At 39.1% G+C, this 18,745-nt stretch overlaps 2 protein-coding genes across 3 annotated transcripts; one reads left to right on the top strand and one right to left on the bottom strand.

Annotated features, from left to right (window-relative positions):
* The first annotated feature begins 37 nt into the window (after nt 1-37).
* Nucleotides 38-10,560, top strand: fbxo31 (F-box protein 31). 2 transcript variants are annotated; one of them, XM_084734434.1, is made up of 10 exons: nt 38-580; nt 3,034-3,105; nt 3,541-3,627; nt 4,054-4,130; nt 4,606-4,773; nt 4,892-4,966; nt 5,117-5,226; nt 5,455-5,608; nt 6,787-7,172; nt 8,646-10,560. In XM_084734434.1, exons 1-10 carry the CDS (start codon nt 139-141, stop codon nt 8,866-8,868), a joined length of 1,794 nt encoding a protein of 597 aa, XP_084590560.1. In that variant the 5' UTR covers nt 38-138; the 3' UTR covers nt 8,869-10,560. The 2 variants fall into 2 exon arrangements, with proteins under 2 accessions (XP_084590560.1, XP_084590562.1); XM_084734436.1 differs by lacking the exon at nt 3,541-3,627 and having other exon boundaries at nt 40-580.
* Nucleotides 10,561-11,446: 886 nt separating this feature from the next.
* Nucleotides 11,447-18,306, bottom strand: ces2b (carboxylesterase 2b). Its single transcript, XM_084734756.1, has 13 exons — nt 18,082-18,306; nt 16,673-16,865; nt 16,442-16,586; nt 15,352-15,485; nt 15,059-15,212; nt 14,509-14,613; nt 14,321-14,419; nt 14,066-14,209; nt 13,913-13,990; nt 13,679-13,826; nt 12,761-12,910; nt 12,612-12,684; nt 11,447-12,415 (listed from the first exon to the last, which is right to left on the bottom strand). The coding sequence occupies exons 1-13, from the start codon at nt 18,248-18,250 to the stop codon at nt 12,232-12,234; spliced, it is 1,776 nt and encodes a 591-aa protein (XP_084590882.1). The 5' UTR covers nt 18,251-18,306; the 3' UTR covers nt 11,447-12,231.
* Between the last annotated feature and the right edge of the window lie 439 nt (nt 18,307-18,745).

The following is an 18,745-nucleotide window of genomic DNA, read 5'->3' on the forward strand; positions in this document are numbered from 1 at the left end:
CTGTACGTGCACCCCCGTGACGTCGTAAGAGACGTTTCTGCCCATGCTCACTGGGACAGGAGGAGATGAACCAGTCCAGACTGCTGCAGCTGATAGATGTGTTGTAGTGATGTAATGTTGCCTGTTTGGTGACTACGGATGGCTGTTTGTGCCAGGCTCTGCGGAGTGGGTCAGTCGCGGAGGTGCAGGAGGCGGCAGCGGCAAAACCAGCAAGATCAGGGCAGCGATTCCGACATGGACGAGGAGGAAGAGGAGCGGATCGTGGGCCAGAAGCAAGGCGACGTCGGCTGCAGCGGCGGCGGCGGCGGAGCAGCTGCAGGAGGAGGAGGAGGCCCGGAGAGCGTCGCCACTGCAGGGCCGAGTGACGCTGGTGAATATGGCTGCAGCGGTCATGTCAACAGAATAGGCACAAGCACCGGACCTCCACACCCGCAGTCATTATCGGATTTACCGCCGGAGCTATTAGTGGAAATATTCTCCCTGCTACCGGGAACAGCTCTACCAAATGTTGCACTCGTCTGCAAGAAATTCAAACAAATCCTCAACACTGAAATCATCTGGAGGAGGCGGTGCATGGAAGGTAAATACAGGCCCGGAGATTATTATTAGGTGCTGGATGAAGCGTTGAGTCACATATTAACATCAGACTATAGGAGACTCATTCTCATAGAGGCAGGTTATTTGTGCACAGACGTGGTTTCCTCAATAATGTCTTCCCTGTAAAAGCATTTCTATCGATCTGTACGGGAACCGTGAAGGAAAAAAAAAAAAAAAAACGTTAACCCCTGCGTCCTTTGTCACTGCTGGAAAGAAACAGACCGAGGCCTCTCACGGTTATTAGGCCCATGTCAGCCATTCTGTGCAGCAGCTGATAAGACTGTTGATGCAGGGCCGGACCTGGCCCTCTGGGGGTCTGGTGCAATATATGCAACACATGTTGTTAGTCAGGGGACTGCACTATGGCAACAAATATGTCTCATAACGTGCATAATTACATTCAGATAGTATGCAAAATATAAAGACACAGTGCCTGATACTCTCTTATTTCATTGTTGGTGTTTTGAGACAAGTAATTTAGAAACAAATTAAGTTTTTATTGATCATCAATGAATTTTTAAAAATAAGAGTGGGCAATCAAAGATAAAATCTTCTGTTATGGCATATGCAATTTTTACAGAAGAGTATAAAGATTAGCATAAAGTATAGTACATCAAATAGCACAAGGGGGAAATAGTAGCGCAAGGAGAAAGTGTACTAAAAAGAATAAAAATAAGATAAAATTAGAATCAAATAATAATCTAATAGAAAAGATATGCTATGTACAACAAATGGGTCTGTGTGCATATGCATGTGCACATGTGCAATTTGCAATATGCAAATGCCAGGCATAAGAAAAAATAAATCAGAAGAGGAAGATCAGTTATTGTTATTATTAGTAGTAGCAGTGGCAATAGTAGTTGTAGTATCATTATTGTTATTGCTATAAATACTGAAATAATACTGAAAATACTGAAAAGTCAGCTTTCTTTTCAGTGTTTTGAGTCAAAAGTCAAATGCAAAATAAAAAAAAAAGCAAATTTCCCCCCTAGTATTTCATATATATATATATATATATATTTTTTTTTTATCATAATATACATCGTGATATAATAACCTTTCTGGCAAATCAAGTAAAAAGTTGTTCATAAAAACTAAACTTAATTCATAGAGCACTTTTTAGAGCAAACGTACCGAGTGCTTTACATGGTTGAAACTGGATTAAGACATTTCAGGATTGAGGCAAATAATATCACACACAGAGCAACAATGATAATGTTGAGTTGGAAACAAAATGGAGTGGTGGTAGCATTAATAAAACTATTTTTTTTAAAGATATGTTTTGATATTGCTGATTTCTTAATACATAAATTAGCCAAAGATCAGATGTCGCCACAAATTAGCTCTGATCACTGATGTTCAACATTGCCAACAATAACCTACCACACCTAGATATATGAAAAGTATGGATAGACAAATTAAATCTCGTTATATTGCCCAGCCATATCTAAAGTTGGTTATTAAGAAAAATACAAAATATTTGTTAGCTTAATTTGTAATTTGTTCACTTTCATCAGTTTCAGGCTTGTGTAATGGGCATTTTGTCATTTGTTTTCATGTCATTGTCATTTTTAAGATTAAATGACTACTCTTTTAAGTGGAAGAATACTTAGTAGATTGACTGATAAATAAATAAACATTAGTTACGGTAACATGAGTGGTTAGCTGGGAGGAAATTTGGGGGATTTCAAGGTCTCACTTTTGCTCTGTAACAGAATCAGGGAGTGAGAGAAGTGCAAACTGTAAACAGAAGTAGTGGCCTTAGGATTGCTATGTCCTGAAAAATTACACAACAACCAGCATACCAGGCTTTTAAAGTAAGATAGGAAACTGCTTGTATGTGTGCTGTGGAACAACAGTTAAGTTCTAATAAAATCACTGAATGAAATCAAAGAATTAAACTTGTTGTTCTTTATTTAAACCTTGTAAAGACGTTTCAGACAGGCCCTCATTTTCAAATTTGTCGAGATAGAAGAAGGCAGTGAAAGTAAAGACAAAGAACCGGGCTCTCTAAGAGACTCAACATTGAAATGTCCTTTTTGGAGGTTCTTGTGGTCGCTGCTGTAGCTCTAAATAGCTGCTAAGTTCACTTGTGCCTCAGGCTGGCTGTGTGTTTAAGACATCTTGTGAATCAGACGTGAGCAAGTCACAGTGTGTGCTGTCAGTCTCGTAGGCCGCTGTGCAAACTTCCTGTTCAGCTGCTTTCATCTTTGAATAACAACAATAGTCAGAGTCGATCTGACTTTCACTATCGTTCAGTGTTTCACTGTGATAATGTATAACACCGTGATTCACATTATGAATTAGATAAATACTGAGATATTCAATTGCAGTGTTTAAAAATCTGACTGACTGCATAAGCATTTCCATTACCACTAATATAGATGTATTTTCCTGCAATAAACAATAATAATAATGAATGTTTTCTCTGTACAGAGTTTGGTATGAAGGATGATCTGAGGAAGATGGAAGTGGGAGGAGTATCCAGCCGGGACCTTTATGTTAAACGTGAGTTTGACTGCTGAATAAACCGCTCTCACGTCCCTCTGTATTTAATTTAAATTAGTATTTGGTTCATTCATACTCCATCGGGTCACTTCACAATTAAATCATCATTTATTGCTGTGTGTTTGTGTCCAGATAGAGCTCCCTAATGCAGACTGTGACTTGCAGCAAATGGGAAACAGCCAATTGCTTTTTAGATATGAATGTGGTCTGTTCCACTTGCAGTTCCACTTGCAGTTTTATTTGTTTACCAGCAGAGATCTAGAACTTATTTTGCATTTTCAAATTCCAGCTGCCACAAAACATGCAAGACAAAGTGGTGGCACCCGAGTAGATTATTTTGGCACATTGCTGCATAAACTGTAGACGGCTGCGTTGGCCTGAGCCCGCCTTGGTCCTGGTGGCTGCTCTACACATGCCTGTGTTGTGCCTGTCCAGGTGTCAACCCACGGGTGAAGTCTGGGCGCTTTATGAAACTCCTCCCGGACTACGAGCACATGGACTATAGAGACGTTTACACGCACTGTATGTACATGGGCCGCAGTGTGGAAGTCTGCAGCATGAGGGTGTGTGTGAGTGGGACTATTATCGATCTAATTTGTTAGCAAATTGCAGCAGTGTTTATGCATCCTGCGTGAATGATAAATGTGTTAATAATTCTCCTCAGCACGGTTTGCCTTCATGTTAAGTGTGAAATGGGAGGCCAGATAATTTGGTGTGCTGTGTATTGTTTAAACTGGCTGACAGGAATGTGGCCAGTTTACACTTTCTTCCCTTTGGGTTTACATCTCAGACTCCATCCTAACAGACATTAAACAAATGGCTGAGAATTAGGGTTTTGATGTCTCCGCTTGTGTTTTTAACCATGCACAGTGTAGCTCATAGTAAAAGATGAGTGTAGGGCTGCAGAAACTGATCGGTATGTTGTGATGTTGTGTTCTTGTGTTGCAGTGCTTCACCCATACAGACATATCTTGGGCTTGTGGCAGCCTGACATCGGGCCTTATGGTGGATTGCTCAATGTTGTGGTAAGTATTGTTTCTCAATCAAGACATTTGCATTAAGATGGGGAACAATTTGTTGACCTCTTCTGTGAAACAACAACAAAAAGTCTTTCAATGTATGAATCAGCAATTTTCAGCAGCTTTGGCAGGAAACCTGTGGCTTATAAATTAAGACTGGGTCCCTTTAATACATACTAATTTAACCTAAGATTAGTTTTAATCAGAGTTTTGGAAAACTAGGTTTCAATGAGTAAATTCAGATTTAAAGTTAAGCTCAGCTTAATGGAGTTCAAAGTTTTGGTGCAACAGAAATACATTTCATCTATGAGTAGAATACAAATTAAATTGAGAGTTAATCGGGGGTTTGATTTAATCTTTCTTAATTTTAACTATGTTTAAAAGTTTAGTGCAATGTAATGTAAAGTTAAACCATAATTTAATCGGGTTTAAAAATGAATCCTTGTTGGTGCAGCCCATCCTAAAAGTGTCATTCATTTAGGTGGATGGGCTCTTCATCATTGGCTGGATGTATTTGCCACCTCATGACCCCCGTGTGGAGGATCCCATGAGAAGACGACCACTCTTCCGAATCCACATGTGGGAGAGCAAAAAAGCCACTGTGGAGTGTATGTATGGACACAAGGGCCCCCACAAAGGAGACATACAGGTACACAACTGACACAGACCAAAAGCTTCTCTGTGCATCAAAGAATATTTTAATTTGAGGTCAGAAACTAAGAAAAGTAGGTCATCCTTTAATATGTGTCATATTGTGTTATTTTTAGACTGTGAAGAAGGATGAATTTTCCACAAAATGTAACCAGACTGATCATCACCGAATGCCAGGGGGCCGACAGGAGGTGGGTCTAATCAGATAACTGCTACCACATGAAACCTGTTGTATATTCACTTATCTTGCATGTTTTTAAAGGCCACACACTGTACATTTATCATGTTGAAATTTAAAGACCGTTGTGTTGGTGTTCTGTAATTTGCGTGTCTGTATGTAGGAGTTCAGGACATGGTTGGAGGAAGAATGGGGGCGGACACTGGAAGAAATTTTCCATGAGCACATGCAGGAGCTCATCCTGATGAAGTTCATTTATACAAGTCAATACGAGTACGAGTCTCTTCCTTTCATCACGCTTTCTCTGGAGCTGGAGTAAAGAGGGTTAATGAGTGTAACGGTAGCTCTTATAAGTTAAAGAGCAAAGAAAATAATAGCTTGTTATCTTGAGATATGGTTCTGTTTTCTCCTGTGGATTAATGTATAACTTATACATGTAGCTCTGGCCTTGGCAGAGGCCCAGGTAAAAAGTGGTGTCGTTCATCATCTGTCTCTTGACAGTAACTGCTTGACATACCGGAGGATCTACCTTCCTCCTGCGATGCCCTCTGACCTGCTGCAGCCGGGTCTCTTCAAAGGCACCTACGGCAGTCACGGCTTGGAGATCGTCATGCTCAGTTTCCATGAGAACTCTGCAAGAGCTACCAAGCTTACTGTAAGTTAGTAAATAATCATTATCAGAGGCTGTTCCTGTCTTTAAAGTTTGGATTATTTAATGTATGGTTGTATGGGGTACTTGTTGATATTCAGTGTTAGGTCCAGTAGATGCCAGTCTCAGGAGAAACACAGAGGGTCGCCACTATGGAAGCTAAGCACTGTACTGCTAAGGACTGGGTCAGCAACAAAATGTATTTAAGCCACTTGAAAAAAGTTTAAGTGTACAATATATTTATAATTATATATGATGTGAATATTTTCACCAGTTTACTTTGCTGTGAAACAGCCTTTCTGATGGAAAACCACTGCACAGTGCTATATAAGCCTAACTCTATAGACAAAATCAGTAATTTTACTTTGCAGAACACTTGAGCTGCTGGCCTCCTGCGGTGTCGATCGGTTAGTCTGTTTGTGTTTTTGTGACTTTGCTGAATCAGAACTATCCTTTTAAAACACAAAAGTCGCACAATAACTCAAAAAACGTATAGAGGCAGTGACAGACCAGCAACTCCTGTGTTCTGTGAGGTAAAATAACTGTTTCTGCCTATAGAGTTTGGTTGGTTTGGAGAGTGATGTTTGGTTTGTGAGACAGTTGTTTCTCATCAGAAAGTGGTGAAAATATTCCAAATATAGCATTCACTTAAGTGGCTAAAAATACCTTTTATTGCTGACCCTGTCTGCAGCAGTTTATTGCTTAGCTTCCATGCTGGTACTCCTCTCTGCTTCTCTAAACGGGGTGTACCTCCATCTACTGTATACAATACACTAACTGTTGATAAATACCTCATACATCTCCACATCAAATACTCCAAACTGTCCTGTTAACAAGAAACAAAGTTTTTTAACTCACAGAAACTGATCGCATGCATGTCAGCCCAGTAATAAAGTAAGCACTATTCTATTCTATTCAATTCTGTTCTGTTCTAACACGTGATTTTTTACAGAAAGACTGCTTTTCTGTGAGTCATCTAATATCCTGTAAATGCCCACTAGACTATCCTCCTCCTCTCAAACAAGAAACTATTCAGCCAAAATTCTTGATGTAATCATCACTCAGGCTTTTCACAGGCACTCCTACACAACTAAGTGCCTTTGAATGGAACATTATCACATAAACATTGACTGAACAGATTCATCTGCTAGCAGTGCAGCTTGTAACTTTACTCCCTCCTGCAGGGAGACCCCAATGTTCCTGCAGGACAGCTCACTCTGGATGTTGACCTGAGCCGGCCTGTGGTCCTCCCAGACTTGGAGCAACAGCGCAACATAGAGGAGCTGTCCCGGCTGGTACTGGGGGTACACGAGGAAGTACAGAGAGAAGCAGAACAACAGTCTAAGGGCACTTCTGCCACAGTCAGAGGCGCAGCAGGGGGTGCCTGTGGTAGTGCCAGTGCAGCGGAAGGCGGGGGGGCAGACCATGGTGCCTGTTCAGACAGCTGCCAGCCTGGCCCCAGCAGCAGCAGCAGCACCGCCACCACCAATCCCCCCGAAGCCCAGCCCTTCGTCCTACCCCTGGGGGTAACAGCTCGCAACGAGGTGTACCCTCGCACCTGCAGGCAATGGTAAGGACTTTACTAGGAGGGGCGTGGAAAATGCATACAGTATACATTCCACAGTGTACAGGTGGATTGATTGTAGGTGACTTTGACCCATTAACAGCCATGTTGGACACAGTGTCCCTATACGTTGTTATTGTTGTTGAAAGTTCAACAGGCTAAACTCCTATCAGTCTATAAGGACTGACTGTCGTTATGCATGTTCAATGTTAGCTGAACATCTGTAATACTGTAGAATTCATCCTTTATTTATAAAGATATATAATTTATCCTATAGAAATGATTATGGTGACTCTGGCTTCCACAATTAATTAAACAGTATTGTGCAAATAGGTGAATGACGTTCTGGTGCATTAAATAGAGGTGAATTGTTTGACTGTAATGCAGTCATTCCTCTGACTACGCTCTTGAAACCTGTGAGAATATAAATACATAACATTATTTATTTTTATTTGGTTGCATGCTGTGATGATATTATCGGCGTAAAAGAAAACACACTGATTTCACTTAAAGAAACACTTCTGATAGGATTCATAAATACAAATTGAAAATGTATTTTTCACTTTGAAGATTTGGACACTTGTGATGCAGATCTATTTCATTCAGATTGTAAGTAAATTAATCTGCATTAATAATATTCAGCAGTTATTATTAGGGATGGAACAATACCAAAAACACAATGTACAATAATACCAGGATAAAAAAATTCCATGATACAATATTTATAGCGATATAAAAAAAGCAGAAGAAAATTGGCAACATGAAAAATTTCCTTTATTAAATAATAAATCTAATGCATACTGTGTTTTTTGTTTGTTTAAAATTTGTTTTTCATTTGAATTTAAAGCACCTCTGCTTACTCTCATTAATAAAATAAGTAAGAGCCAATCATGACCTAAGCATGTTCAAAAAAAGGATATGAATGTTTTGAATTATGTATCTGCAATAGCGAAACAAAAATAATGCAGCTTTCAGTAGCAGTCCTTTCATTAAAAATAATAAAATAATAAACCGTGTCATATCATGGTAGATGATAATAAAAAAATAGATAAAGAATGATAGTAAAATATCTAATGGGACAAAATGATGATGTGATGATGTTTTATATCCAAAAGGTCCGTTTCACTGTTACATCATAATGTTCTGCAAAAACACTTAAATCTCTCTATCAGTCCTATGTACTTGTCTGTACCTTTTATTAAATTCCTTAAAAATCTTCACTGCGTATATTATAGAGACATGGATGTAAACTACAGTTTGTCTGGTTGGCGGAGGCATACAACTGCGAGATTGTTATTTTAGTTTTAGTGCAATTTTCAATATATATTTTTACATCCCTTTTAATTCTGAATTATTAATAGTTAAAGCAAAATACTGCAGTCCTAACCACCTGATGTTATTGTCATTACTCACTATTTGCTAGAACATTGATAATGATTTCCATCAAAATATTGATTAATTCATGTTCTCCCATTTCAGCTTCTATGGGACAGGCCTCATCGCTGGGCACGGCTTCACAAGTCCAGAACGCACCCCGGGGCTCTTTGTGCTGTTTGATCAGGACCGTTTTGGTTTCATCTGGCTGGAGTTGAAGTCTTTCAGTCTGTACAGTCGCCTCACGGACCACCTAGCCCATGCTCACGCCCCAAACATGGAGCGATTTGAGGCCATGCTGCGGAACATGCAGTCCTGGACATCCTGATCCATCATCCCAAAAGTCTCCTCCCACAACGCATAATAACAACCATCACACACGAATCACCTCTGTCCTCCGCTGACAACGTTACTATAACAATAGCTCATGACCATAACTGTCTAGGTTCTCTATATCTGTTTCACAAACATTGTGTTTTACCGTCTAATTAAGCTAGTTATCTCACCCCAAGCACTCTGGCAGCCCCCCCAGTCACTGTTTCACCTCACTTCAGTATGACCTTAATCCTCCCGTGCAGCATGATAACAGGTCAGATTACGTATTTTTATTTATTTATTTATTCCCTGCAGGAGAAAAGGAATGATATTTCATAACCACTTATTATGAATCAAACTGTACGTGCCTCTGATTCTAAAACCATGTCTGTACTTGGTAGTGCTTGAAGAAGATAAAGGTGTCCAATGTATTCTAATATATAGTATTATACTGATTTTAGTGGCCAACATATTGAACTGCATGCTGCTTTTTATTTAGCTCTAATCGCATTTTACTCATAACCATTATCCAGACATGAATTTTATTTTCATTAAGCAGCATGCTTTGCTTTTCAGTTCTTTTTCTTTCTTTAGAGACATCAGAATTTAAAAAAAAAAAAAAAAGACAGCATCTCAGGTGTTTTTCTCTTTGCCACGTCAGTGAAAAACAGGACAAAAGTATTCATGTGTGTAACAAAATTGTATAAAGTTTAACTCATTTTAATAATTTGTCCAATAGAAATACTGAGCAAGTTTTGCAACTTTCTAATCATTGACGGGAGGATTTGCTGTCTTATCAAATACTGTAGCTACATCAGCCGGTCTTGGGCCGACTGACATGTTTTTGCCCTTTGAACTTCAGCGATATCTTTTTCAGTGATATGCTTTGGCTCATGGTCCTACATCAAACATACGATCAATGTCACCTCACCTGACATAATATTATGTAAGTTGGAAAGATGTATTGTACTGCAATAGAATGACATAACCTATACATAAGCTGGATTTAATCAAAATTATACAGTTTATGTGCTTATATAATTATGATCTGAAACAGAAACTTTGAAATGTATTGCATTGGTTGTTTGTTTAAATGGCTGACGTGATGTTTGCCTGGCTTTATACCTGCAAAGCTCCAGTTTTCCAATTAATTTCCAACCTGAGACCAGGCTAGCTGAACATGATACAAACTAACAGCTCAAAGTGCATCTCAAAGTACCAAGTAAGTGTCTGTGTGTCTCATTACGGCCTGATGGTGATGCCCAGTAGCTTTCCTACTCCAAGTGCACTTTTCTGGGCAGTATAGTGAATCATTCAAAACCACTGGCCAGCACTTTTCTATCAGACTGCAGCTTTACTAACAATTGTAAAAAAAAAGAAAAGAAGAAATGTCTGCTAAAGCATCATCAGCTTAATTTTATTACATTTTATTGTTTTCCTCTGAAATTTCTGACATTTGCGTTATCCGTTCTCTCATCTGTAAGCCCTCTGTACCCAGCTATTTGAATGATTTGCCTTCAAACAAGGTTGCTTTGTACTATTTTCAATGCCATACACCTGATTTTGTGCAAAAGAAATAAGTTTGACCTATTGAACTGCTCATATCAGACTTCAGGGAGCTTTTCAGCTTAAGCGCTCTTCTCAGTAATAAAAAAAAAATACAAAACTGAAAATAAGATTTTTGTCAAATCTGTTCATTTCTTCTTTTTATCCCACCCCTGAAATAGAAGCAAGCTGTATTCAAAAATCCCCTAAAATGATTATCTCCCTTCACTAGTGTCTTGTTGAAGTGCCACTTGAATTTTGTCTGTATTGTAATGTGACTTGAAGGACTTCACGCAACAATCCTCTATTAACCCCATACAGCAAACAAACATAGTACTGCTATCTGTATAAGTTTTTGTCTTAAGTGACTCATGTTCACTCCATACGGGATTTCCAAAGTCAAATTTAAGCACTTTTTACCCACAGTAAATGACATATAATTTATAAATAATGTTTTGTGATACAATTCTACAGAATAGTGACAAATTTAACAAAACAGCTAAGTTTCTGAAAGTAATGCAATTAAAATTTCAAGCAGTTTGAAGCTCTTTATCCAAAAACCAAGCACTTATCAAACTTGAAAATACTACATTGAAATTCAGTGCTGGACTTTAGAAAAAATCGGGTTATACACCTGGATCTGGTTACCCCTGTTGATAGTTTCACACCAGTGGCTAGTGTGTGTGTGTGTGTGTGTGTTCCTAATTTTTTCCTTTTGTTTTTGTATGTGAATGAAGAATGGAATCGTTGGACAATACTGAGTCAAATACATACAATACAAACAAACAAAACAAAACATAATGGTACAACATTTCACACAACAGCTTCAGCAGATTTTTATTTTAAATTTAAATGGAGATCATAAAAGATATTAAATGTGTGGAACAACACGCTAGGGATGTTCCATGACTTTGATGCCCTTCTACCACATATTTCTTTTTGCACCTTAAGATTTTCTTTTCCCTGACGTTATCTGGCTTGGATTTAAGGATAGGATTTTATTGATACCAAAGCCATTATAGATTGACTTATTGATTTTGCACCCGTATTCTGTCTGGACTAACGTGGACCTACAAATGTTTCCAGCATCAGTGCAACTGTTATATCATCTCTTGGTTCTGAACACTTGTAGAAACAGTGGTTAAAAGGCTCTCTGCCATGACTCCTTCTTGTTTCAAGTTTCGACCAGTGTAGATATGAGCTTGCTGTCATTATTTTGCAATGTGCAACTGTCAGAAAAACAGGCAGACACTGATAAAAGAAAGTGATAAACTCAGATTCTGATACATCAGATTTACAATCAGCTCTCAAATGGAACTGGTCCTCATCTTTCCCATGTCCACTTGGATTCAAACTGATGTTCAATATTCACAGTGGCTGTAAAAAGTTTTAAAACACCATACTGCCACAACACATGCAACCCTTTAAGTTCAACTGTGAGACTGCAAAATCCTCTGACAATACATTTTGATAGTACCAGGTGTCCACAGTCTCTTTACAATTTAAAAAAAATATATTACAAAAAGCAAATGTTATCAGATTTGTTCTATGTACTCAGTGGTTATCAACATTTTAATCACATTGCATTTGTGTATTTCAGGTACCCTGTTGATGAAATAGGTTCTGTTAAATGAACCCTAAAAAATGTCTATTCTTTCCAAATCTCATACAATCTATGGTGCTTTGCATAGGCTCCAGAAACAGTTACATTTGTTAAAATATTAATAACACATTAGTTTAACACTGATTTCACAGTATGTCTGATTTGTGGTTAAAAATGTCATGAATAAAAAAAAATGGACTGGAGAAAGGTGATTGTGAAGTGATTGTTCTACAGCTCGCTGTGGTCCTTCTCTGTACGTTGTTGGGTCTTCTCCAGGAGGGTCTGCGTCAGGAAGACAAATCGGTTTTTCTTCAAGTGTTGACCAGATGCCTGTTCCTCTAAATCAATTTTCATATATTCTTCTTCTGCTCCATACTTTGGCCAGTGGGCAAGACCGGCCCCATTAGGAGACCTAAATGCACACACACGCACATGCGCACACACACACACACACACACACACACACACACACACACACACACACACACACACACACACACACACACACACACACACACACACACACACACACACACGTTATGACCATGTTTGTCTTATCTAAATGTGTATTATGAATTAGAAATAGATTTAATTCCTTTCATTCCTACCCTGTGCGAGCAAAGTTGCCCCAGTAGCTCATTACGGTTTTGGTGAACAGCAGCTCGTCTTCATGGCACTTATCTAAAATAATGATATTCTGGTAAAACACATCCAGATCTCTGGTCTATTGAAATAGTAATTTTTATATTTTACTTACCAGCTAATGTGACATGAATAGTTGTGAAGCAGAATCCTAATACTGTAAAAATTTCATCTCCATGGTCACACCCAACAAAGCTTGGCCTTTTCTCCTTCAGGAAGCTGGGAGCATACTGGTACTCATACAGGTAGACAGGGGCACCTGCATCTAGTAGTTGACAAATTAATGTGATATTACGTTGTTTATGAATGTGTGTGACAGTAAATATTAAAGGGATGATTCGGATTATTTGAAGTGGGGTTGTATGAGTTATTTATCGATAGTCAGTGAATTAGCCATAGTAGATGGCCGTTGGTATGCACCCAGTTGGGAGATGCAGAGAGGGACATGTGTGCTAAAGCCATTTAGACTATTTCACTGCTTTATTTTGCCATCAGACAACTTTTTCTGACGGGAAACCACCAAATATATAATATATATAAATATATAAACTAAACATCTGGTTTCCTCCAAGCCAACCAGATTCCATCGGCAAAATCAGTAATTTTACCACACAGAACACTGGAGTTGCTGGTCTGCCACTGCCTCAATCAGTTAGTTTGTTTCTAGTTACTGTGTGACTTTGGGGTCTTAAAAGGTTAGTTCGAATTCACTGAACCTGCAGAACAACACAAACAAACTAAAAGATTGCAACAGTGGTAAACCAGCAACTCCTGCATCCTTTGTTTTTTTGGCTGGAGCTTTTTTAAGTGGCTAAAATACCTTTTTTTGCTGACCATGTCCACAGCAGTTTATTGCTTCTGTGCTGGTACTCCTCTCTGCTTCTCTAAACTGAGCCCGTGTCAACCATCTACTGAACAGCACCGACTATGGTTTAACACTTCATACAACCCCACATTAAATTATCTAAACTATCCCTTTAAGTAATGGTTCTGAAATGTTCATGATTTTCATAGTCATGTGTAAATAAACTACCTCTGTGGGCATTAGCGGCCTGAATGGCTGGAATGGTGAAAAGCTTATCTCCAAGCAACTCAGTGAACCCATCTCTATTTTTCACACGATCTTCACCAGTTCCAATATATTCCTCTACCACCAAATCTCTGACGATTGCATCTTTGGGCTTGAGAAAATGAGCAACACATCTGTCAGAGAAGTTTGAACATGATGAAACAGTAATATTGTAATGTCGGGCAGTGTCCGTCTTACATCAGGGTAGAACATGGACATAATGTTAATGACGTCCTCCCGATCCATTCCCTCTGTCCAGTTGGTACGAGCAAAGAACTAAAGAAAGATGGAGCTGGAATTAACATTTCAGATAAATTTATTTGGGAATCAATACTTGTCATTCACACTTACACTAGGAAGTAGCCAGCCTCCTTCATCATCATTAATGCCAGTCATGAATGGGACAGGAAGAAGTTGGTGTTCACGGAACAGCTCATCCACAGGTTTTGTCAGGAAGAGTCCATCAACATTTATGGGAAATCTCAAATTTACATCCTTGGAAGTATAAATGTGTAAAAAAAAATGAGATAAAGACAACATAAGAATGGATCCACAAAAAAAATCCCATCAAGTCAGTCTACTTCAAATATGTATACAATATCTCACCTTCCCAATAGTTTCAATAGCATTAATATCAAGGTTTTTCATGCAATCAGCGATCTTCTCTGTGCTTTCTGAACTACAGCCAGATACATTTGCCACCACCTGAGGACAAGAAAAACAATGATATGATATTCTCAATGCTGTGCACTGAAGGAAGTTCACACACAAAAATAAACACACTGACAATCCACCTGCGTCGTTGGTAGAGGATCATTTACAACGAGTACATCCATTGCAGCAGTGCCACTCTCAGCAATGGCATGGTGAAACAGGCCGTCAGTTAGTGGCGAGAGAAGCTGTTGATTCAAGAGACACAAAGTTTTTAAAGTTTTGTGGAGAACAGTAACTTTGCAGTAGTGTTATCATGACACTGAATTTTCTAATTTCAACACAACACTTTGAAAATTCAACACCACGGGGAGAAACTACCTCAATATTATATTTTTATCAAAAGATAAATACAACAAGGCTGTACCATGACAACAGATATAGAAAATGAGACAAGTGATGAGAAGAAGAAAACACTGTGAGCAAAGGAGAGGAGGCAGTGCAGTGGTGTGTGTCAAGTCGCTGTCAGAAAGAACAAAGAGCAAGAAAGTGCAACTGGTACTCATGTATTGATACTACAAAAACTGAGCATTGAAAGCATTTAAAATATTCAGCATTGATATATATTGATATTTTTTACAACACTACTTTTCAGTAATACAACTGTGCTTTTGTCTGCAGACTGATCCTTACCAGGAGGGATACGCTCACTCCACCAGCAGACTCCCCAAATATGGTGACTAAATCTGGGTTTCCTCCAAAGTTGTGAATGTGCTCCTGGACCCACCTCAGAGCTTGGACCTGGTCCAGCAGACCAAAGTTTCCTGACATGTGTTCATCTCCGGTGCTGGATAGAGCATAAAATTAGAGTCTGCCAGGCTACTTTTACCCCTGGGGGTCATTCATGTGGCACAGATCAGCTGAAAAGTACTTAAACATAATCATAGTATATGTTAACTCTAACTGTGCTTGGGAAATCTTTTTACCTGAGAAATCCTAGAAGTCCCAAGCGGTACTGAATCACAACCACAACCACATCCTGGTATGCAGCCAGGGCGGAGCCATCATACATTGAAGCTGACCCTGAAGTGAACCCTCCACCATGGATCCAAACCATGACCTGGTAAGATAGAAGGACATTTTTACTTTATTCTAACTGAGTTCACGAGAACATCAGTGAGACTACATTCAACTAAACAAAGAATTTAAAGTGATACTTCAGCTTATTTAGTGAGGGCTTTTATGAGGTACTTATTAATAGTCAGTATATTACCTACAATAGATAGTGATTGGCACGCCCTCAGTTTGGTGAAGCAGACAGGGGCACAAGCACAGAAGCTAAGCAATGAACTGCTCCGGACAGGGTCAGCAAAAAACGGGATTAACACCATTTAAAAAAGGTCTCCCTTAAAAAGAAAATCAACATCATGAATATTTTCACTCCTTTACTTTGCAAATTAACAGCCTTTTCTGAAAGGAAACTGCTGTTATAAAAGCCAAGTATTGCCCTCTCCAAATCAAACCAAACAAATCAACCATTTTACTTCACAGAACATGGGAGTTGCTGGTCAATCTTTGTGTTATTGCATCACTTCAGTGATTAAGAAAGATAGTTCAGATTCACCACAGTCACACAATATCATAAACAAACTAACAGATTGAGGCAGCAATTGACCAGCAACTCATGTGTTCTGCAAGTTTAAATGACTGATTTTGCCAACAGAATTTGGTTGGTTTGGAATGAGTGATATTTGGCTTATATAACAGAGGTTTCCCATCCAAAAACGCTGTCTGACAGCAAACCAAACCAGTGAAAATATTCTAAATATAGTGTACACTTTAAGTGATATTGGCTTTTTTTGGGTAGAGCTTTATTTTAAGTAGCTAAAATACCTGTTGTTGCTGACCCTGCTCACAGTAGTACATTGCTTAGCTTCCATGCTGGTGCCCCTCTCTGCTTCTCCAAACATTATGGATTCTTAAGCAATCAAGCCAACTTCTCTAAGAACACTATCCAGAGCTGAATCTCAATAACTGAGCAGCACCACTCCAAAACTGCAGCAAAAAAATTCTTACTGGGAGCTTGGCATTGGGAGCTCTGTTTGCAGGAGCGTAAATGTTGAGGTAAAGGCAGTCTTCTGAAATGTCTGGGAGAGATGCTAACAAGCCAGTCCAGAGTTTTTCCATCATATCTATGAGAAGCTCTCTGTACTGAATACATCTGAAAAGAGAAATACTTTATCATTGAGCACTGGAGATATTTTCTTCAAGTGCAGTGACTAAAGCACATGAATGCTTTGCCCTTACATGGGTGGCTGCTGGATGGCGTCCCTCACTCCTTCCCACCCCTCTACAGGCTGAGGTGGAGCCAGTCTCAAAGCAGGGCCTACAGGTGGCTTGGCAAACGGGATACCCAAGTAGGCATGGACCCCGGTCTCCTTTCCCTTTACACTCACATGCTGACCTCTCAGGCTGCCGAGCTTTGTGTGGACTTCAGGTGCTGTCAGGATATTTGGAATCAGTCAGAATCATAATGTGGCACATCAGAATTTATCCATTCAATTTCCACTTCACACAAATACAATCTCCAGATTATCTGGTTGGTCATCTGGTTGTGATTTATGTTGAAACTGACAAGTGTTACATAATATAAGAGCTATCCATTTGATTTCAATAGTGTTAGTCAATTCGACTCGACTCCATTACCATATTGCTCAATTTAACAGTTATAAAGATCTATTCCTTCTCAAAGATAAATGACTTTTTATGACTGATAAACAGACACTCATTCAGAAAACATCTGGCATTCATTTTAACTCTATGTAAAGTAAATAAAATTAAATTGCAGACAAAAGAAATCATGGTCATTTTATGACTTAATTAGTACCTTAAATATACAGTATTTCACAGTAATCAATGAAAACGAGTGTTAGTGGGAGCTCTACAAATAACATTATGGTACATTTTTTTTTAAATAGTTGTAAAATACATTATTGATGCTGTAAATCTCTCTTGGAAAAACACTCCCACCCACCTATTCAAACACATGGTTCAACAACTACACCCTGGTTCAACTGTCACCTACTGGGGCATTTATGTAATCCAGTCCAGATTGTGTCATACATCCTGAGTGTGTTAATAACCTATCTCAACACAACACCGTGGTTCAAATAATTTTACTAAATTGAGCGCAGGGTTTACTGAAAACAGTTTAATACAATGACTCCTTTGTAACGTGCTGATCTAATCTCCACACTTAAGTAGGAGAATACAATTTTATCACAATAGAAATTATGGCTAAAACTAAAACAGACCAAGGTTGTAAAAGGGGGGGAAGTGAAAAAGAGGATGCATCACATTGCTCCATTTTGGAAATTTTACACCACAATGAGTATATTTTCTTTAAACAAGCACAATCAATTCTGATATGCGTGTTATACTGCATCAGCATGAGTTCAGCAGAGGAAAAGATTGGCCTTAATCACTCTAAGTCGCCCACTGATTGGCTGTTAAGGAGATATACCTTTCACCTGTGGACCCAATCACCCTCTTCTGTACGCTTTGTAGGTCAGAGGTAACTTCGATCAAATGTCAGAAGCAAAGGCGACACACCAAGCCAGCGGAGGGTTCAGTAAGATGAGAGATGCATTTTAAAAATGCGTTACTGTAGCTCGGGTAGGTCAGTGTTGTAATTCAGATTATTTTCTCCTACTTACCCTGCAGGTCTGCAGCAGCACAGAGGAAAAAAACAGACGCCAGAATCAGTGAAGCTTGTTTCGCTCGGAACTTCATGTTTGCCTGTATGAGGATTTCACACAATGCTGGGAAACCGCAAAGAACCCTCCTTTTATAACTTCGCAGAGGTGTTGCCGCACCCAGTATCATATTACCACCGTAAACCACTAGGTTTTACACCACAGCGACAGGTGAGCAACTGAAATGAGACTTTTCACCCTCCTAACCTCCCTGTCCCAGTGGTCACCATGGCTCAAAGCACTTTTTCACTTGCCTGTCTGAAAAACATAAACGCGAGATTGGACTTTGTCTGTATTCTAGCTTTAAAAAAAGCACCTTGACGTCATTAAATTGGGTACAAACTGGTATTTTGGTACACTAGCATTTTACTCAAGATAAAAGTACAAATATTTTATTTGCATGACAGATCATCCCCCATGAGCCACACAGATACAGGAGCTCTTGGGAACTGTAGTTGATCAAACCACCAACTGCACCTGACCAGAAAAACACAAAAAACCATAATACGAGTAAAACATGACTATATGTTATTATGCATGTTGTTAAAAAACACGTCTTTCTGCTATGCAGATACTCAGAGCACTCTGTCACACCCTCTGCTTCTCCTGTACAGGAACAGGGCTG

The sequence above is a fragment of the Lutjanus erythropterus genome, chromosome 13, assembly GCF_056507025.1.
Source record: "Lutjanus erythropterus isolate fLutEry1 chromosome 13, fLutEry1.hap2, whole genome shotgun sequence".
Lineage (NCBI taxonomy): Eukaryota > Metazoa > Chordata > Actinopteri > Lutjaniformes > Lutjanidae > Lutjanus > Lutjanus erythropterus.